The following is a 13,778-nucleotide window of genomic DNA, read 5'->3' on the forward strand; positions in this document are numbered from 1 at the left end:
CCTTATTATCTCTTCTTAACCAAATAACACCTTGCAAAGAAATAAAAATAAAATTATATCTGATTTAAATCTAAAACAAATAATTTAAACTAACATTAATTACTCAAATTTATAAAAAAATTACCTTTTTCTTTCCTTCTTTTTCCTTCCCTCTTCTTCTTCTCCTTCTCTTTTTCTTTTTCTTTTTTCTTCTCTCAACCGCCGTCCTCCTTCTCCTCCTCTCCTTCTTTTTCTTTCTTCTTCTTCTCTTCTTTCCTTCTTCTCTCTTTTTCTTCTTTTTCTTTGTTCCCGAAAATGAAGCTTGGGGACCATATATTATGGTCCCCCAAACAAAAAACCAAAACCCCTCTACATGAGGGGTCAAATCGGCAGCAAAAGCACCTGGCACCGGTGCCGCCTCTGGCACCAACATGACCCCTTTTCTATTTTTATTTTTTTTAGTGTTTTTTTTTCTTTTTCAGTTTTTTTTACTGTTTCGACTGTCATATTAGGGTGGTGCCGCCTGTCAGAGTGGCGTGACCACCCTGACTATACCATTTTGGTAATTACTTTTTTTGGTGTATTATTTTCGAATTTTTTAATTTTTTTATATTTTTTTAGTAAAAAACCCGATTAAACCTCTAAAATTAATTGCATTAAAAATTGAGAGCACTCATGGCCGGTTATTTTACACAAAAAGGCCTATTTTTAAAATTATTTATGGAAATTGGCCAATTTTCTGATTATTTATTGGAAATGGTCGAATTCTGCGAAAACGACTCCACGTCAGCGCATTCTCAGGTGATGTGTCAGTAAAACGCTTATTTTTTTTTTACCGTTTGGGCTCCAACAATCCAAAAAAAAAACTATAAAAGGCCTCATTTTATTTTTTTCACACAAATCCTCTCATAATTCTCTCAAATTTCTTTCAATTTCTCTCAAAGCTCTCTTTAATTTTTGCAAAAAAGCTCTGTTTAAAATTTTTTTGAAATAGTTTTTTTTTTAAATTAAAAAATATTCGATCGTGTTAGCAATAGTCGGAGAATTAATTCGTCTCGATAATAAATACATCTCCGTCAATCAAATGACAATGATAAGTGATAATTTTAATTTTTCAATACTATTTAATATTTTTTTCATTTATTCAATTTTAATTAATTTTTCAATACTATTTAATATTTTTTTCATTTATACAATTTTAATTAATTTTCATTTTATAATTTTTTATAACAGTCTGTAGATCGGGTGTTGCAATGTTATATCTATAATATGTATGGTCCTCCATCGCCGTTGATAGAGAATTACCTGCGGGAAGCGGGTTTTTGGTATGTGGCCATGACTGGCCGGGGGTACAAGTTGGACCCAAAACTAATCAGTGCGTTTGATAGAGAGGTGGAGACCCATGATGCACACTTTTCATCTTCCATGCGGAGAGTGTACTATCACTTTGGAATACGTGCAGTTGCAATTGGGATTGCCAGTGGATGGGTACGCAGTCACCAGGTCCGCTCAATATGTTGATTGATGAGCCGTATGCTGCGAGCTTTTGGGTGCTATTCCGGATAATATTAACGGAGGTCAAATCAAGATGGGCTGGTTACGGGACACATTCCCGGAGCCGGATAAAGATTCGACTAAACTAGAAATAATACGATATGCTCAGGCATACATTCTTGAGATGATTGGAGGTTGTTTGATGCCGAACTTGTCACGAAACCTCGTACATCAGAGATGGCTGCTGAAACTCGTTGATTTTAGAGCAGTTGGTGAATTTAGTTCGAGTCTGCCTGTTAGCAACATTCTACAAGGAGATGTGCGGGTTGACGCAACAGAATAAAACCAAAATCAGAGGTTGCCTATCACTACTGCAATCATGGGCACGGTTTCGCTTTCCATTTTTACGTCCTCAAATGGACCACCCATATACATTCTCACTCATAACGAGGTAAATTTTATATTAGATTTTACAATTATTACGTAAATTTAAAATGTAATTGTATGTTAAAAATTTATTTAATTAGGTGGAATCATTCGGCGAGTTATGTTGGAATACCTATCTCTCTTGAAGATATATGACTTCTATTAGACCAACGGTCAGAAGCACAAGTAAGTATTAAATAAAATATATATACATAATAAAATAGTCATTTCGTATTTCGTATTTAGTATTTAGTATTATGTATATAATTAATATTTTTATCATGTTCATATAGTTTCAATGGACATCATACGAGGATCCGGCAATTCGGACAGTAATTCCGGATGAATTTTTTTAAAATCCGAACATTTGGCATGTGAAGGTCCCATTGGTCAACTATGCTACCGTGGAGATGCACTAGTAAGATAGAGTATTTCGGTAATTTGGATTCTGACAACCGATTCTCGTGGCACCTGAGGTGCTCGATGATGAGCACAGAGTCAACTTATGGCAATTGAATACGAATTGGCCGAGATACTGGTCAAAATATATTGAAATGTGGGAAAATTAGTATGATTATATACCTACTCGAGAACCGATCATCATTCCTAAGTTAGCGTGCGTGCCGGAATACATGCCAAGGTTTAAGATCCATGGCAAGCCATATTTATTGTCGGAAGAGGAGAGGCGATGGTAAATTCGTGTCCAAAGAGAACGACGGGGCCCTTTAAATTGAAGAAGAAGGGATGACATCAACAGCGCCTACACAATCACCAGGCCCATCAACAACGCCCATATAGTTACCGAGTCCAACACTTCAACCGATGACACCCATATCACGGCCTTTTCAGATTATGCCAGGTGCGTATCTTAGCCCTTATATGTATCCTAACACTTATATGTTTCCTTTTTCCAGTCCTATAGCAGGTTGGAATGCATGACCCGGTTCATCTCCGTTCCCGATTTCTCCAAGTCAACCGCCGATATATAGGTAGCTATTGCATGAGGGATTGCACGAGGCGCCGTCGAGGAGCTCTTATTTTACCAATCCTCATCGCCATATTGGATTTAAACACCTCCGCCATGGGTGATACAAATACCTCCACAGTCATTATTCTATCAATGTGGGTCATCCTCCCAACATCCACAACCAGATCCCCTGTCGGAGGAACCACAATCCCTACCGGAGCAACCACAATGTCCGCCGAAAGTTAAACCAAGGAGGAATCTAACACGTAACCGTCGACGACCCCCATGTGGCACTGATTCCGACCGACACCAATATTGATTTTTTTAATATATTTGTATAAAAATTTTTATATTGTTTCATTTAATAAAATAAAGTTATTTTTAATATTTTAATTGTAATTTACTTTTTTATATTTTTAATAAAATATAAATAATGCAATATAATTTTATTATAACAACTATCAACTATTCCGAGAACATGATCGAGTTGTATGGCCTGCGTTCCTACACTATCTGCACAACTTCTGTTGGTTGGTTGTTTCTCAAATATCTATATTGTTATGTATTCTAGTAGAGCAAGGTCAACACTTTGGTTTGCGATACAATTCTCTATCCAGTAACAGCTTAAACAGATCAAGTGATACAGACGGCCACCTACGTTCATCTGAGACCGGTGGGAATACGTGTCTCCATACATTGTATATATATTCTATTTTGTACACTTCGTAGACATAGCTCATGGGATCCAAACGGAGATTCTGACAAGCTGCAATTACATGAACACATAAATAACGAAGTACGTCAAACCTCCCACAGTCGCAGGTCTTATTTCTCAAGTGTACACGATATTTCCCGCCAATAATACCTTGATTTGGTTTGTCAAACTCCGTCACACGAAACCATAGGTTGTCGCAATCGTGACACTCTTTGTGCATGGTGTTGGCTCGTGCCTTCGCCTTGTTAATTTCTTGCAATACCTTTGCGCACCATACATGGCCTCCCTATATTTGGCCTTTATAACTCGCTGTTCACTTTAAAAATAGTGCCACTAAATGAAAATATGTCTCTCACACAACCAATGTTATCAGTAAATGACGCGTTCCTTCTAGAATAGAATTTATTCATTCAGCCAGGTTTGAGATCATATGAACATATCATAGGCCGTCGTCATATGCTTGTATCTACTGTTTGAGAGGTATGTTACAAAGGTAGTCTGCGCCTTCTTCGTTAACTGAACGCAAAATCGCCAACATCTAATGAAAACAATCCTTACTTATCTCATACCCTACCAATATAAGTTGATAGCGAAAATTACATACCACTCTTCCATTCAGAATAAATTGAATATTACAAATGAAATTATATTAATAGAGATTAAATACCCATGTTGTTCACTTCCAGTCGTTCAGTTGTAGATCGATATTGTCTGTAATAGTTGGACGCAACGTACCTTAGGCAATACCGATGGTGTGTACGAAGGCATAGGCTTTTCTGTCGCTCAATTGCGGCTATTATTCCAGTGTCCCGATCTGATATAACACAGAAATCAGATTGGGGGCAGACATGCCTCCTTAACTTAGAAAGAAAGAAATCTCAGTCATCAGCTAACTCCCCCGGTGTTATTGCAAACGCAATTGATAGGATTTTCCCACTGTCATCCTGTGCCACAGCTAGCAATAGCCGATGGGTATATCTACCATATATAAAGGTACCGTCAATTTGTACCAATGGCTTACAGTATAGAAATACTTCTTGGCATTGCTTAAAGCTCCAGAACAGACGCTTGAACACTTGGCATCCTCGGAGCAATCGGTCATTGTAGTACGCAAGTGTTGTTTCAAGGTCTTTTATGCAACCTGTGACATATCTTTTCAACACCTGACACCACTAGCACACTTCATTATATGAAGCGTCCCACCCACCATGCATCTTTTCTAATACCTTCTGCTTAGCTATCCAAGCCTTGCGGTAAGAAGGTGTGTACCTCAATTGGCTACGAATATTGGCAATTAAGACCGGCACTGAAGTCCTGGGATTCGCCTTCACCGTTGGTAGTATTAAGCTAGCTAACATATCTGAATTCATCTTAAGATGATCTTGTGAAACACCTGTCAATGAAGTACGTTAAATAATGCAACATTATGTAATAACAATATTATTCAAAACCCTAAACACCTAGTGATATTATACCGCCAATACATGTATGTGGACCTTTGTACTTTTTTATCACCCACAAGCCTGTCATTTTCCATAAACATGTACCGTCTTGCACTGCACACTTGGCCTCAAACTTATCATATTTAGATTTAACCACGTTATAGTTAGCCCCGTTCATGATGCTATGTTGTTTCAATGCACCAAGAAAATTATCCTTATTGGAAAACTCCTTACCAACTTTCAATTCGCACGAATCCAATGACGAACTTGTATGGTCACGCCTTTTGTGTGGTAGATCTGGAAACTCTAATGCATCATCTTGAGATAGATCAATATTATTCATGTGGGCTGGAGGCGAGTACGCCTTAAATCGCGGATCTTCTTCTTCTTCATCTGAACCCCCTTCAACATATTCAAGTATGGTTGGAACAGGCTTCGGTTTAGAAAATGATGCAACTTCTGCACCATTAAGGTCAGGCTCTCAAGGTGGATCCACATTGGACTCATCATCCAACCTACTATCATCTGTAACGAACGAGGTCCCATCACCAGTGGACGTCGTAGGGAGTACACCATCCCTTCTTATGGACGTTTCATAACGTCCCCAATCAGATGTGGATTGCCAACCACTAGAAGTTGATGTCATTTCTCAGTACGCATTTTTAGTATCTAGCATCGACCCACTAAGGTGCATGTCCAATCCACTGACAGAGTGTCGTGCAGAGGTTGTGTATTCCATACTGCTACCAAACACGGGCGCTTCCGTGTTTTGCCACCCACTAATGGAGTTTCAGGTAGGGGTCATGTATTCCTCTCGAACAGCAGTAAATATTGAAGTCGCAAATGCATCATTTGGCGATGAAAATTGTACATATAACTCAAGATATGGTGATCCACTAGCAAGGTGAGTCTGCATCATTGCCTCCAAGCTACGAGGACCTTTGATGTCGAATGAGTCATATCTCACGGGATTAACCGAAGCACAAAATCGATACTTAATAGACAAAACTTTCATTGGCATCGTTTCGAAGATTTTACGCCTAATTCTTTTATGAAGTTCTATCAAATCTATGTTCTGGTTAAAAACCAGTCGCGCTGTGTTCTCTGATAAAAAATAACGCTGTTTTCGGTGTTACGGACCTCACTATCATAGTAAATAACAGCACTAATACGTTCACTCATCTTCAGTTTCTATTCTACTTTAGCCTTAATTTCTCTTGCTGTAACTTATGCAACCTGAGAATGAAATTTGGCTCATTTATAGTCTAAGGCCAAATAGGAACTACTGTAGAAAAAGAACGTCCACGTAGGAGCCTTTTTCTGTAATTTTGTTGACAATGCATCCTACTTGAAGCGTTTTGGACACTATTTGTTCAGAAACGTCTTCTCAAAATTAGTTTTCTAGATACTACAGTAGAAAAAAAACGTAGCTTTTTTCAGTAATTTTGCTGACAGTGCATCCTACTTGAAGCGTTTTTGACACTATTTATTCAGAAATGTCTTCTCAAAATTATTTTTTCAGATACTACTATAGAAATGAAAAATAAAAAGTTTTTACATTGCTAATATATTTTTTCTAAAACCCTAAACACAAAATTATTTTAAAAAAACTAACTAAAACATAATTTAATTAATTAACTCTAAAACTCTAAACCCTAATCTAATTGATTTTTTAAATTAATAGTTAATTTAATTAATTAACCTTAAACCCTAATTTAATTAATTTTTTCTTAAAATCCTAAACCCTAACCTTAAAACTCTAAACTAAGTAAAAAACCCTAACCCTAAAAAAAGGGACAAAACGCGTTCTTGAGGGAGCATTTTGTCCACGTTAATAAAGCGCTCCTTCAAGGAAGCGCTTTGTGCTGGCGTAGACAAAACGCTCCCCCGGGGACGCGTTTTGCTAAGACATCACCTGAGAACGCGTTGACGTGGACGCGTTTTCGCGGAATTCGACCCTTTCTGGTAAATAATCAGAAAATTAGTCCATTTCCGTAAACAATTTTGAAAATGGGCCTTTTTGGGTAAAATAGCCCTCATGGCCTATCAAAATCAAGCGCATGACTCTTTTTTTACCCTATTTTAGCATGATATAGTAATAACTTTTAAATATATATATATATATATATGGTTTTAAAAAAAATTTAAACATATTAAAAATATTTAAATATTTAAAATTTTAATAAAATATAAAAAATCAATTAAACATTTTAGAAAATGTCAAAATATATAAATTCTAAAAAATCAAAATTATAGAATTTTAGTTAAAATTTTAGATAAACCTTTAGGAAATTTCAAAAAAAAAATCATATATATAAATATTCCTGCTAAATTTAAAACTAAATGTTGATTAGGGTTAACCAAACGTTGACTAAAGTTAGAACGATAATCGTATTGATTAGGTATTAATCAAGGTTGACTAATGTTGACCGGGCATTAACCAAACATTGATTGATTACCGGTCAAAGTAAGTATTGGACATCCAATATGGTCAACTTTTAATTTAATTTTTTTAATTTTAAATCTTTTAGAATATATAGTTGGCATGTCATAGGATAGATTGATTACGGGTTACCTAGACTATATGTCGATGAGCATTGGGCTCATTTTTCCTTCAGACGTTATGACGAGTGCAAGGCACAATTATTATTTTGATTAAACTGATGAGCGGTAGGCGCAATTTACTTATTTCAGATGTTCTGATGAGGCACTGAGTGCTAAATTGCCATGTTGATTGGATCTGTATATCCGTTTGAGTCCAAATCATGTTAACAGGAAATATAATATATGAATTGGTTGAATGATTAGTAGAATTGATTAAATGTTACAAAGTTGGAATATAGGTATTTATATACGACATTGAATGTTAAGAGTATGTAAAAGATCACACGAACAGGTTAATGAATCAGAGAGCCGATTTGGTAAGATGAGGAATGATTCATTTGACTTGGTAATGGAATGAAGTATAATTATATATTATAAGTTGAGTAATTATGCAAGTTTAACTAGCATTGTGATAATAGTATGAAATATTCATATAAATTACTAGTTCATAAAATGATTACATAAATCATCTTTAAGAATTGACATAATGATGATATATGCATATAAATATGTGTTAAATAAGTTTGGTTTTATAGTGCATTTGTATTGATCAATAGTATAAACATAAATTGTATGCTATTAACTATGTCATATGTTATAATGATTTGAATTATAGAAATACCATTGAGATTTATCACTCAACGTATGGTTTGTTTTTCGCGCAAGTTAGGTCCAATTCAAGGTTATGAGCATCGACTTCAGCATCAAGTCAAAAATCTCGAACTCAACGATGTTTGTGTACTTTCTTTTGTTAGTTATTCAACATGTACCTAGATTGAGTCAATTTTTAGTACAAGATTATGTCTATATGCACTTTTGGGATAGAATTTGGGTGAATGAAATTGCTCAATAAGATGTGGTATGTATATGAGCTCAAAATTTGGTTTGAAATGTATTAAAAGTTGCAACTATCAATGGCATAGATGAATGGATGGGTATGTTTAAGAATTTAAATGTAATATTCTAAGTAGTTAACTTGTAAGTGATAAGGCATTGATATATTGTTGATTAAGGGTGTTGAAGTGCATGAATTGATGTTTGAGGAATATTTATATTGAGTGATCTTTAGGTGTATGTATGTATTATACTTTGTTTGGAAACTTGCAAGTTGATGTTGAATAGAATTTGAAGACATATGTTATTCACATCGCGATGCCAAACGCATGTCATCGTGGTGAGATCTGAACTTCAGGCCACAACGCAACGAGGCCAAAACAGTATGTCTTGTCGCAATGAGGAACCCTCGAAGTCGCGATGTCATTTCAGTATTTTGAATTATTTACAATTTAGTCCTAATTCGATCTCGAGTTATCATTAAGGCTTTTGTAAGCTTGTATAAGACCCATAAATGATTATTTATCGTATCATTTTCTTATAATACTCATATTTGCATGTCTAATGATATAAATTGTAATTATATTGACTGTAGTCGCTCCGGCAATGAATATAGCATCCTATAACTCGGACTCGACCATCATGTTGGGTATGAGTTGTTCCAAAATTTTTAATTATTATTTTAGTTATTATAAAAATTTTTAGAATTTATACACAATTTTTAAGAAATTTACGCCTATACATGCCACATTATGTTAAACTGAGAAAAATGTCACATGACACATATTGGTATGTGTACATGTCCTCTTAATGTTTTTTTTAACACAGTTAACTTTAAGGAATCAATGGTAGACAAAATTAAACATTAGGTATCAAAATGAGAAAAATAATATGATTCAGAGATAAATGATTAATAATGCTTAATTAAAAGATAATCTAAAAAGATTGTGATTATCAATATATAATTTTGTTGTAAAAAAATAATTTGGGGTGATTAGATTTGAGACTTTGAACCGAAAATTTTTATTTTTAAATACATATTGTCATAACTTTTACATAGTATAGTTAATATTTGAATATTTATATAAATAAATAATTTTTTAAATATAATTATGATAAATATATAGATTATTGGCACTTATATTATTAGATTAAGGGTGTGTTTGATAAACTAAATATTTAAATGCTAAAAAATTAAGTACTTGATTTTTACTGCTTAATTTTATAAGTACTGAATTCAGTTTTTAAAATTATTTGGTAAATTAGTAATTATAAATATTTAATATAATTATATTGTTTGATAAAAGTAAATATTAATTTTTAAACTACTATTACTTTTAATTTTAATCTTATTAATATAATATTTTATATTATTTTGAATAGTTTTAGATAGAAGATAAATATGGTAATTTGAATATCACAATTTTTTTTTAAAAAGATAAATTTATTTTAATTTTTAATAAATTATACCCACTTATCTTGTTCAACACTTTTTTATTAAAAATATTTTCAAAAAAATACTTTTTTATTAAAAAATTTATATTAAGTAAAAAATTAAAATATTATCAAACATATTTAAAATATTAAATATTAAATATTTTCATTTTAATTAATTTTCAACCATTTATCAAAATTAAGAGATATATCCAAAAATAACTACGATGAAATATAGAAATACAAACTTCATCATCCCCATAACTTTCTTTATTTCACATAATCTTCTTGGACATGATCCAGTCTCCAAACTCCAAAGAAAGTTCTATTCATTCATGAAAGATACTTAAGCTGTTGCATTTAGAAAAGAAAAAGAAAAAAAAAAAGATATGGGTCATGGTGAGCCCTGCAGTGTCGGGGGGATGACACTTGGTGATCAGTAAGAGCAATCACACATTAAAGACAAAGGCAAACCTAAAATCATCCTTCTTCTAAAGTGCAGAAAGATCTGAACATGAATAAACTTGGTAAATATGATACAAAATTTATGCTGAAATGTTGGGGTGGCATCTATTTTTTTCCAACTCAACTGTATCAAACATATCAAAGAATATGTGACAAAATTATCTTACATGATTACATTTAAATATGTCCAAACCAGAAGGCATAACTCAGATGATAAAATCCGTACTTCCCATGCTGGTATTTACAGTTTTTTGCAGATTAAAGATGTCCTTGCTTAAGTAGTAAATGGAAGAATGGAAACAACAGAGTGGAAAGCTAAAAGAAATTATATTTTGAATGTGCTTGGTAGGAAAGAAGAAAAAAATGAGAAAAACCAAGCGTGCATTTTTCATCCTTCATTCCAAATTGAAATGATCAAAAAGGAGAAAAATGAGAAAGATGTAAGTGGTGCATTTTACAAGATTTGTGAACTTTTTTAAAAATTTCATTTTCTTTTCATCTTTCCACTTTTCCTGTCTCTTATCAACAATTTTTCATCTTTCCACTCTACCAAGCAAAGATAATTTTTCATCTTTCCACTCTACCAAGCAAAAGCCTAAATGAGTAAACCTCGATCAGCTGAGGGATTGGAAGGTTGCTCACTGAGGATTAAAGCTTGTTCAGATGAGGGATTGGAAGGTTGCCCACTGGTTTTGGCCGGTTTAGAATCTTTGGGAGAATTAGACTCGTTAACGTGTGCATGGCCCTCTGGTTTCTGAGCTTGCTCCTCAGCCAAAACTTTTTCTCTTGCCTTCTGCCCCACATCTTCTGCTGCTTTAGCAACCCTGTTGTACGCAGCACTAACCCATGAGGCTCCAACCAAAACATAACGGTTCTTCATTATGGCAGATCCTGCTGTGCTAACGGACTGCTCGGCAACTGCAAATGCAGACTTTGTCTTCTCAGAAACCTGAAATTTCTGGTCCACATCCCGCATCTTTTCATTTACTATGGCTGTGCCAGCACTAAATTTTTCAGTAAAACCAATCTTCTGATCAAGGGATGCAATTTTGGCAGAGGCGGTTGATGTGAACTGATGCTTCTCATCAAAGGCCTTTGCTTTGCCTAATGCATCTTTGCCAATAATGAATCCCTTCGCTAGCATGGTGCTAACAACATCCTCTGCCTTCTTGTAACCAGATTCAGCCTGGCCACTACTTTTATCCCCTGTTCCCTGTGGTGATTAAACAATCTTTTCATATCAGAAACCATGAATTAGCAAGTGAACCCAAAATGGATTCAAGTAGTTAGGACATTACCGGTGTTGTAAAGACATGGTCTGGCAGCTTGTAATCAGGAGCCAGCTCTATGGTAACAGACTGATCAACAATTGTTGCCCCCTGAAGAAACGTGTATCCGAATCAATAAGAACGAAATGAAAATTTTCAATCCGACCAATCAACGTTAGCCTTAATTGGAGATTTGCTCCTTTGTAAAAATGCTAACCAACGTTAGAACACTATCAGTTATCAATTTGTAAAAAATTTTCTTGAAGTACTCTTGCTCTATACCTATGTCCTACACATTCGAACATGAGAATGGACTATGAAGGTATGATCTTTCAAATACATGAAAAAATCTTTTAAAAATGAACATATAGCCATGTAGGAAACATGCCTGAATTTGATACTCACCCCGAATCTAAGTACCATAGTTTTAAAAAAAAAGGGTACTGGCATGGTGATCCCACAGGCAAAGCATTACAGTAAGTGCTTTCAAAACCACATCAGATATAAGATTCCACGGAGATGTGCATAGACATTTAATTTTCATATTCATTTTCCTTATAACAGAAGCATAAACTGCTATTACATGATGCATGCAGGAAAGTAAGTAAAAGCAATCAATCTGACCAATATGGAAAAAGCTCTAAAGAAATGACAGGTTCATACTGAAAGGAGGACTGCAGTCTCTGCTCCCTGTGGTTCCTTGAAAGTAATATATGCAACTTGCGATCGCTCATTATCACTGAAAGCCAAAAGGCAAAGCAGTAATAGTGTTCAAGAGATTCCAGAACATCACTATACTGGAATAACTACACGAATCAGAAGGCATGAGAAGTAATTCCAACAATTTCAACCTTTTTTTTATTTGTATCCAATACAGTGGAGAAGAGAATGTGAATGAAAAAGAGATTGTGAAATTTAAACATCTTATGGTAATAACTAACCCTTGCATTTCAACATATACAAGTTCACCGGAGAAGATAAAGAACTCCTTTATATCTTGCTCAGATGCACCCAAGGAGACATTGCTCACTTTCACTGATCGGATCTGTTAAAAAAAGGAACTTGTAAGCCCCGAAACTAATAAAACATGTTCTATTTATATTACTTAGAATTAGTGTAAGTGTTAGATATAGGTAGGTGTTTACATTCAGTTTTTTAAAATATTTTCCATATATTTGGAGGGTCTGATCATATGTTTAATCCATGCTCGAATATGAAAAATTGTCGCAACCTAGTATTCTATCCCCCATTGTCACATGCATTTTTACCAAGAAATTATGGCAAAATCAAATAAAAAAAATTCCCAATAGGATTTTCATAATCATACATGCTCGCATGCAAGCATACACATAATGTTGAATACAAAATATGGAGGCCTTAGCACGAGTTAAATTCTGTAAATTTTCTAAATCTTTTTAAATGAATAGCATTAATTTGAGCAATTTTCTTTTAACAACCCAGTAAATTTCTAATTAGCATACAAATGATCATACACGCACGACGAAATGAAATAAAAAAGGATCCGTACACAGTTTGCAACAAATCGAATAAGAATATATAATCAAAATCTTTTCAATTACAAAAGTATCAATATAAGAAGAATGACAGCGATATGTTATACGTGTGTCTGTATATATATATATAAATCGCTAAGAAGTAGAGAAAATGACATTACCATATAACGATATAAGAAGAAAATTCAAATGCATGATAATGGCAGAATGCTAAACTTATATTAGATAATATCCTAATGATAATGAGGTATTAAATAATTAAACAAATCGGAACATTCTCTTCCATTCTGTGACGAAATTTAAAGAAAAAAAAGAAAAAAGATGTGACATAAATATTCTTAACGACCAAACAAGATGATGGAACAAAAAGAAAATTTATAAACATTACACTAACCGCCATGAAGTTCCGTTTATGGCAGAAAAGCCGAACTTTTCTTCGCCGGAAATTTTTTTTTTCTTTTCAACAAAATTTGAAGGAAATGAAAATTTTTCTGAGAGGGAGAGATTATGGCGTCGAAGATGTTACGGGGTGTACATTAGAAAAAAAATCCTGTGTGGATATCCTTAACATACATCTTTTAAGCTTCATACTTTGAATATATTGTACCTCGGTGAAACTCTGTCGTTTAGAAGCAA

At 34.1% G+C, this 13,778-nt stretch overlaps 1 protein-coding gene across 1 annotated transcript; it reads right to left on the reverse strand.

Moving 5' to 3' along the window:
- Positions 1–10,432: 10,432 nt before the first annotated feature.
- LOC121212513 (binding partner of ACD11 1) lies at positions 10,433–13,677 on the reverse strand. Its single transcript, XM_041085419.1, has 5 exons — positions 13,537–13,677; positions 12,570–12,673; positions 12,292–12,367; positions 11,659–11,739; positions 10,433–11,573 (listed from the first exon to the last, which is right to left on the reverse strand). Exons 1-5 carry the CDS (start codon positions 13,540–13,542, stop codon positions 10,956–10,958), a joined length of 885 nt encoding a protein of 294 aa, XP_040941353.1. The 5' UTR covers positions 13,543–13,677; the 3' UTR covers positions 10,433–10,955.
- Positions 13,678–13,778: the final 101 nt, after the last annotated feature.

Source organism: Gossypium hirsutum, chromosome A13 (genome assembly GCF_007990345.1).
Source record: "Gossypium hirsutum isolate 1008001.06 chromosome A13, Gossypium_hirsutum_v2.1, whole genome shotgun sequence".
In the NCBI taxonomy this organism is placed as follows: Eukaryota; Viridiplantae; Streptophyta; class Magnoliopsida; order Malvales; family Malvaceae; genus Gossypium; species Gossypium hirsutum.

Excerpts from the sequence above, each read along its gene's own strand:
- LOC121212513 (XM_041085419.1), bottom strand. Across the intron at positions 11,740-12,291 it reads AGACTGCAGTCCTCCTTTCA|GGGGCAACAATTGTTGATCA; the intron begins GTATGAACCTGT and ends ACGTTTCTTCAG. Across the intron at positions 11,574-11,658 it reads ACCATGTCTTTACAACACCG|GGAACAGGGGATAAAAGTAG; the intron begins GTAATGTCCTAA and ends TAATCACCACAG.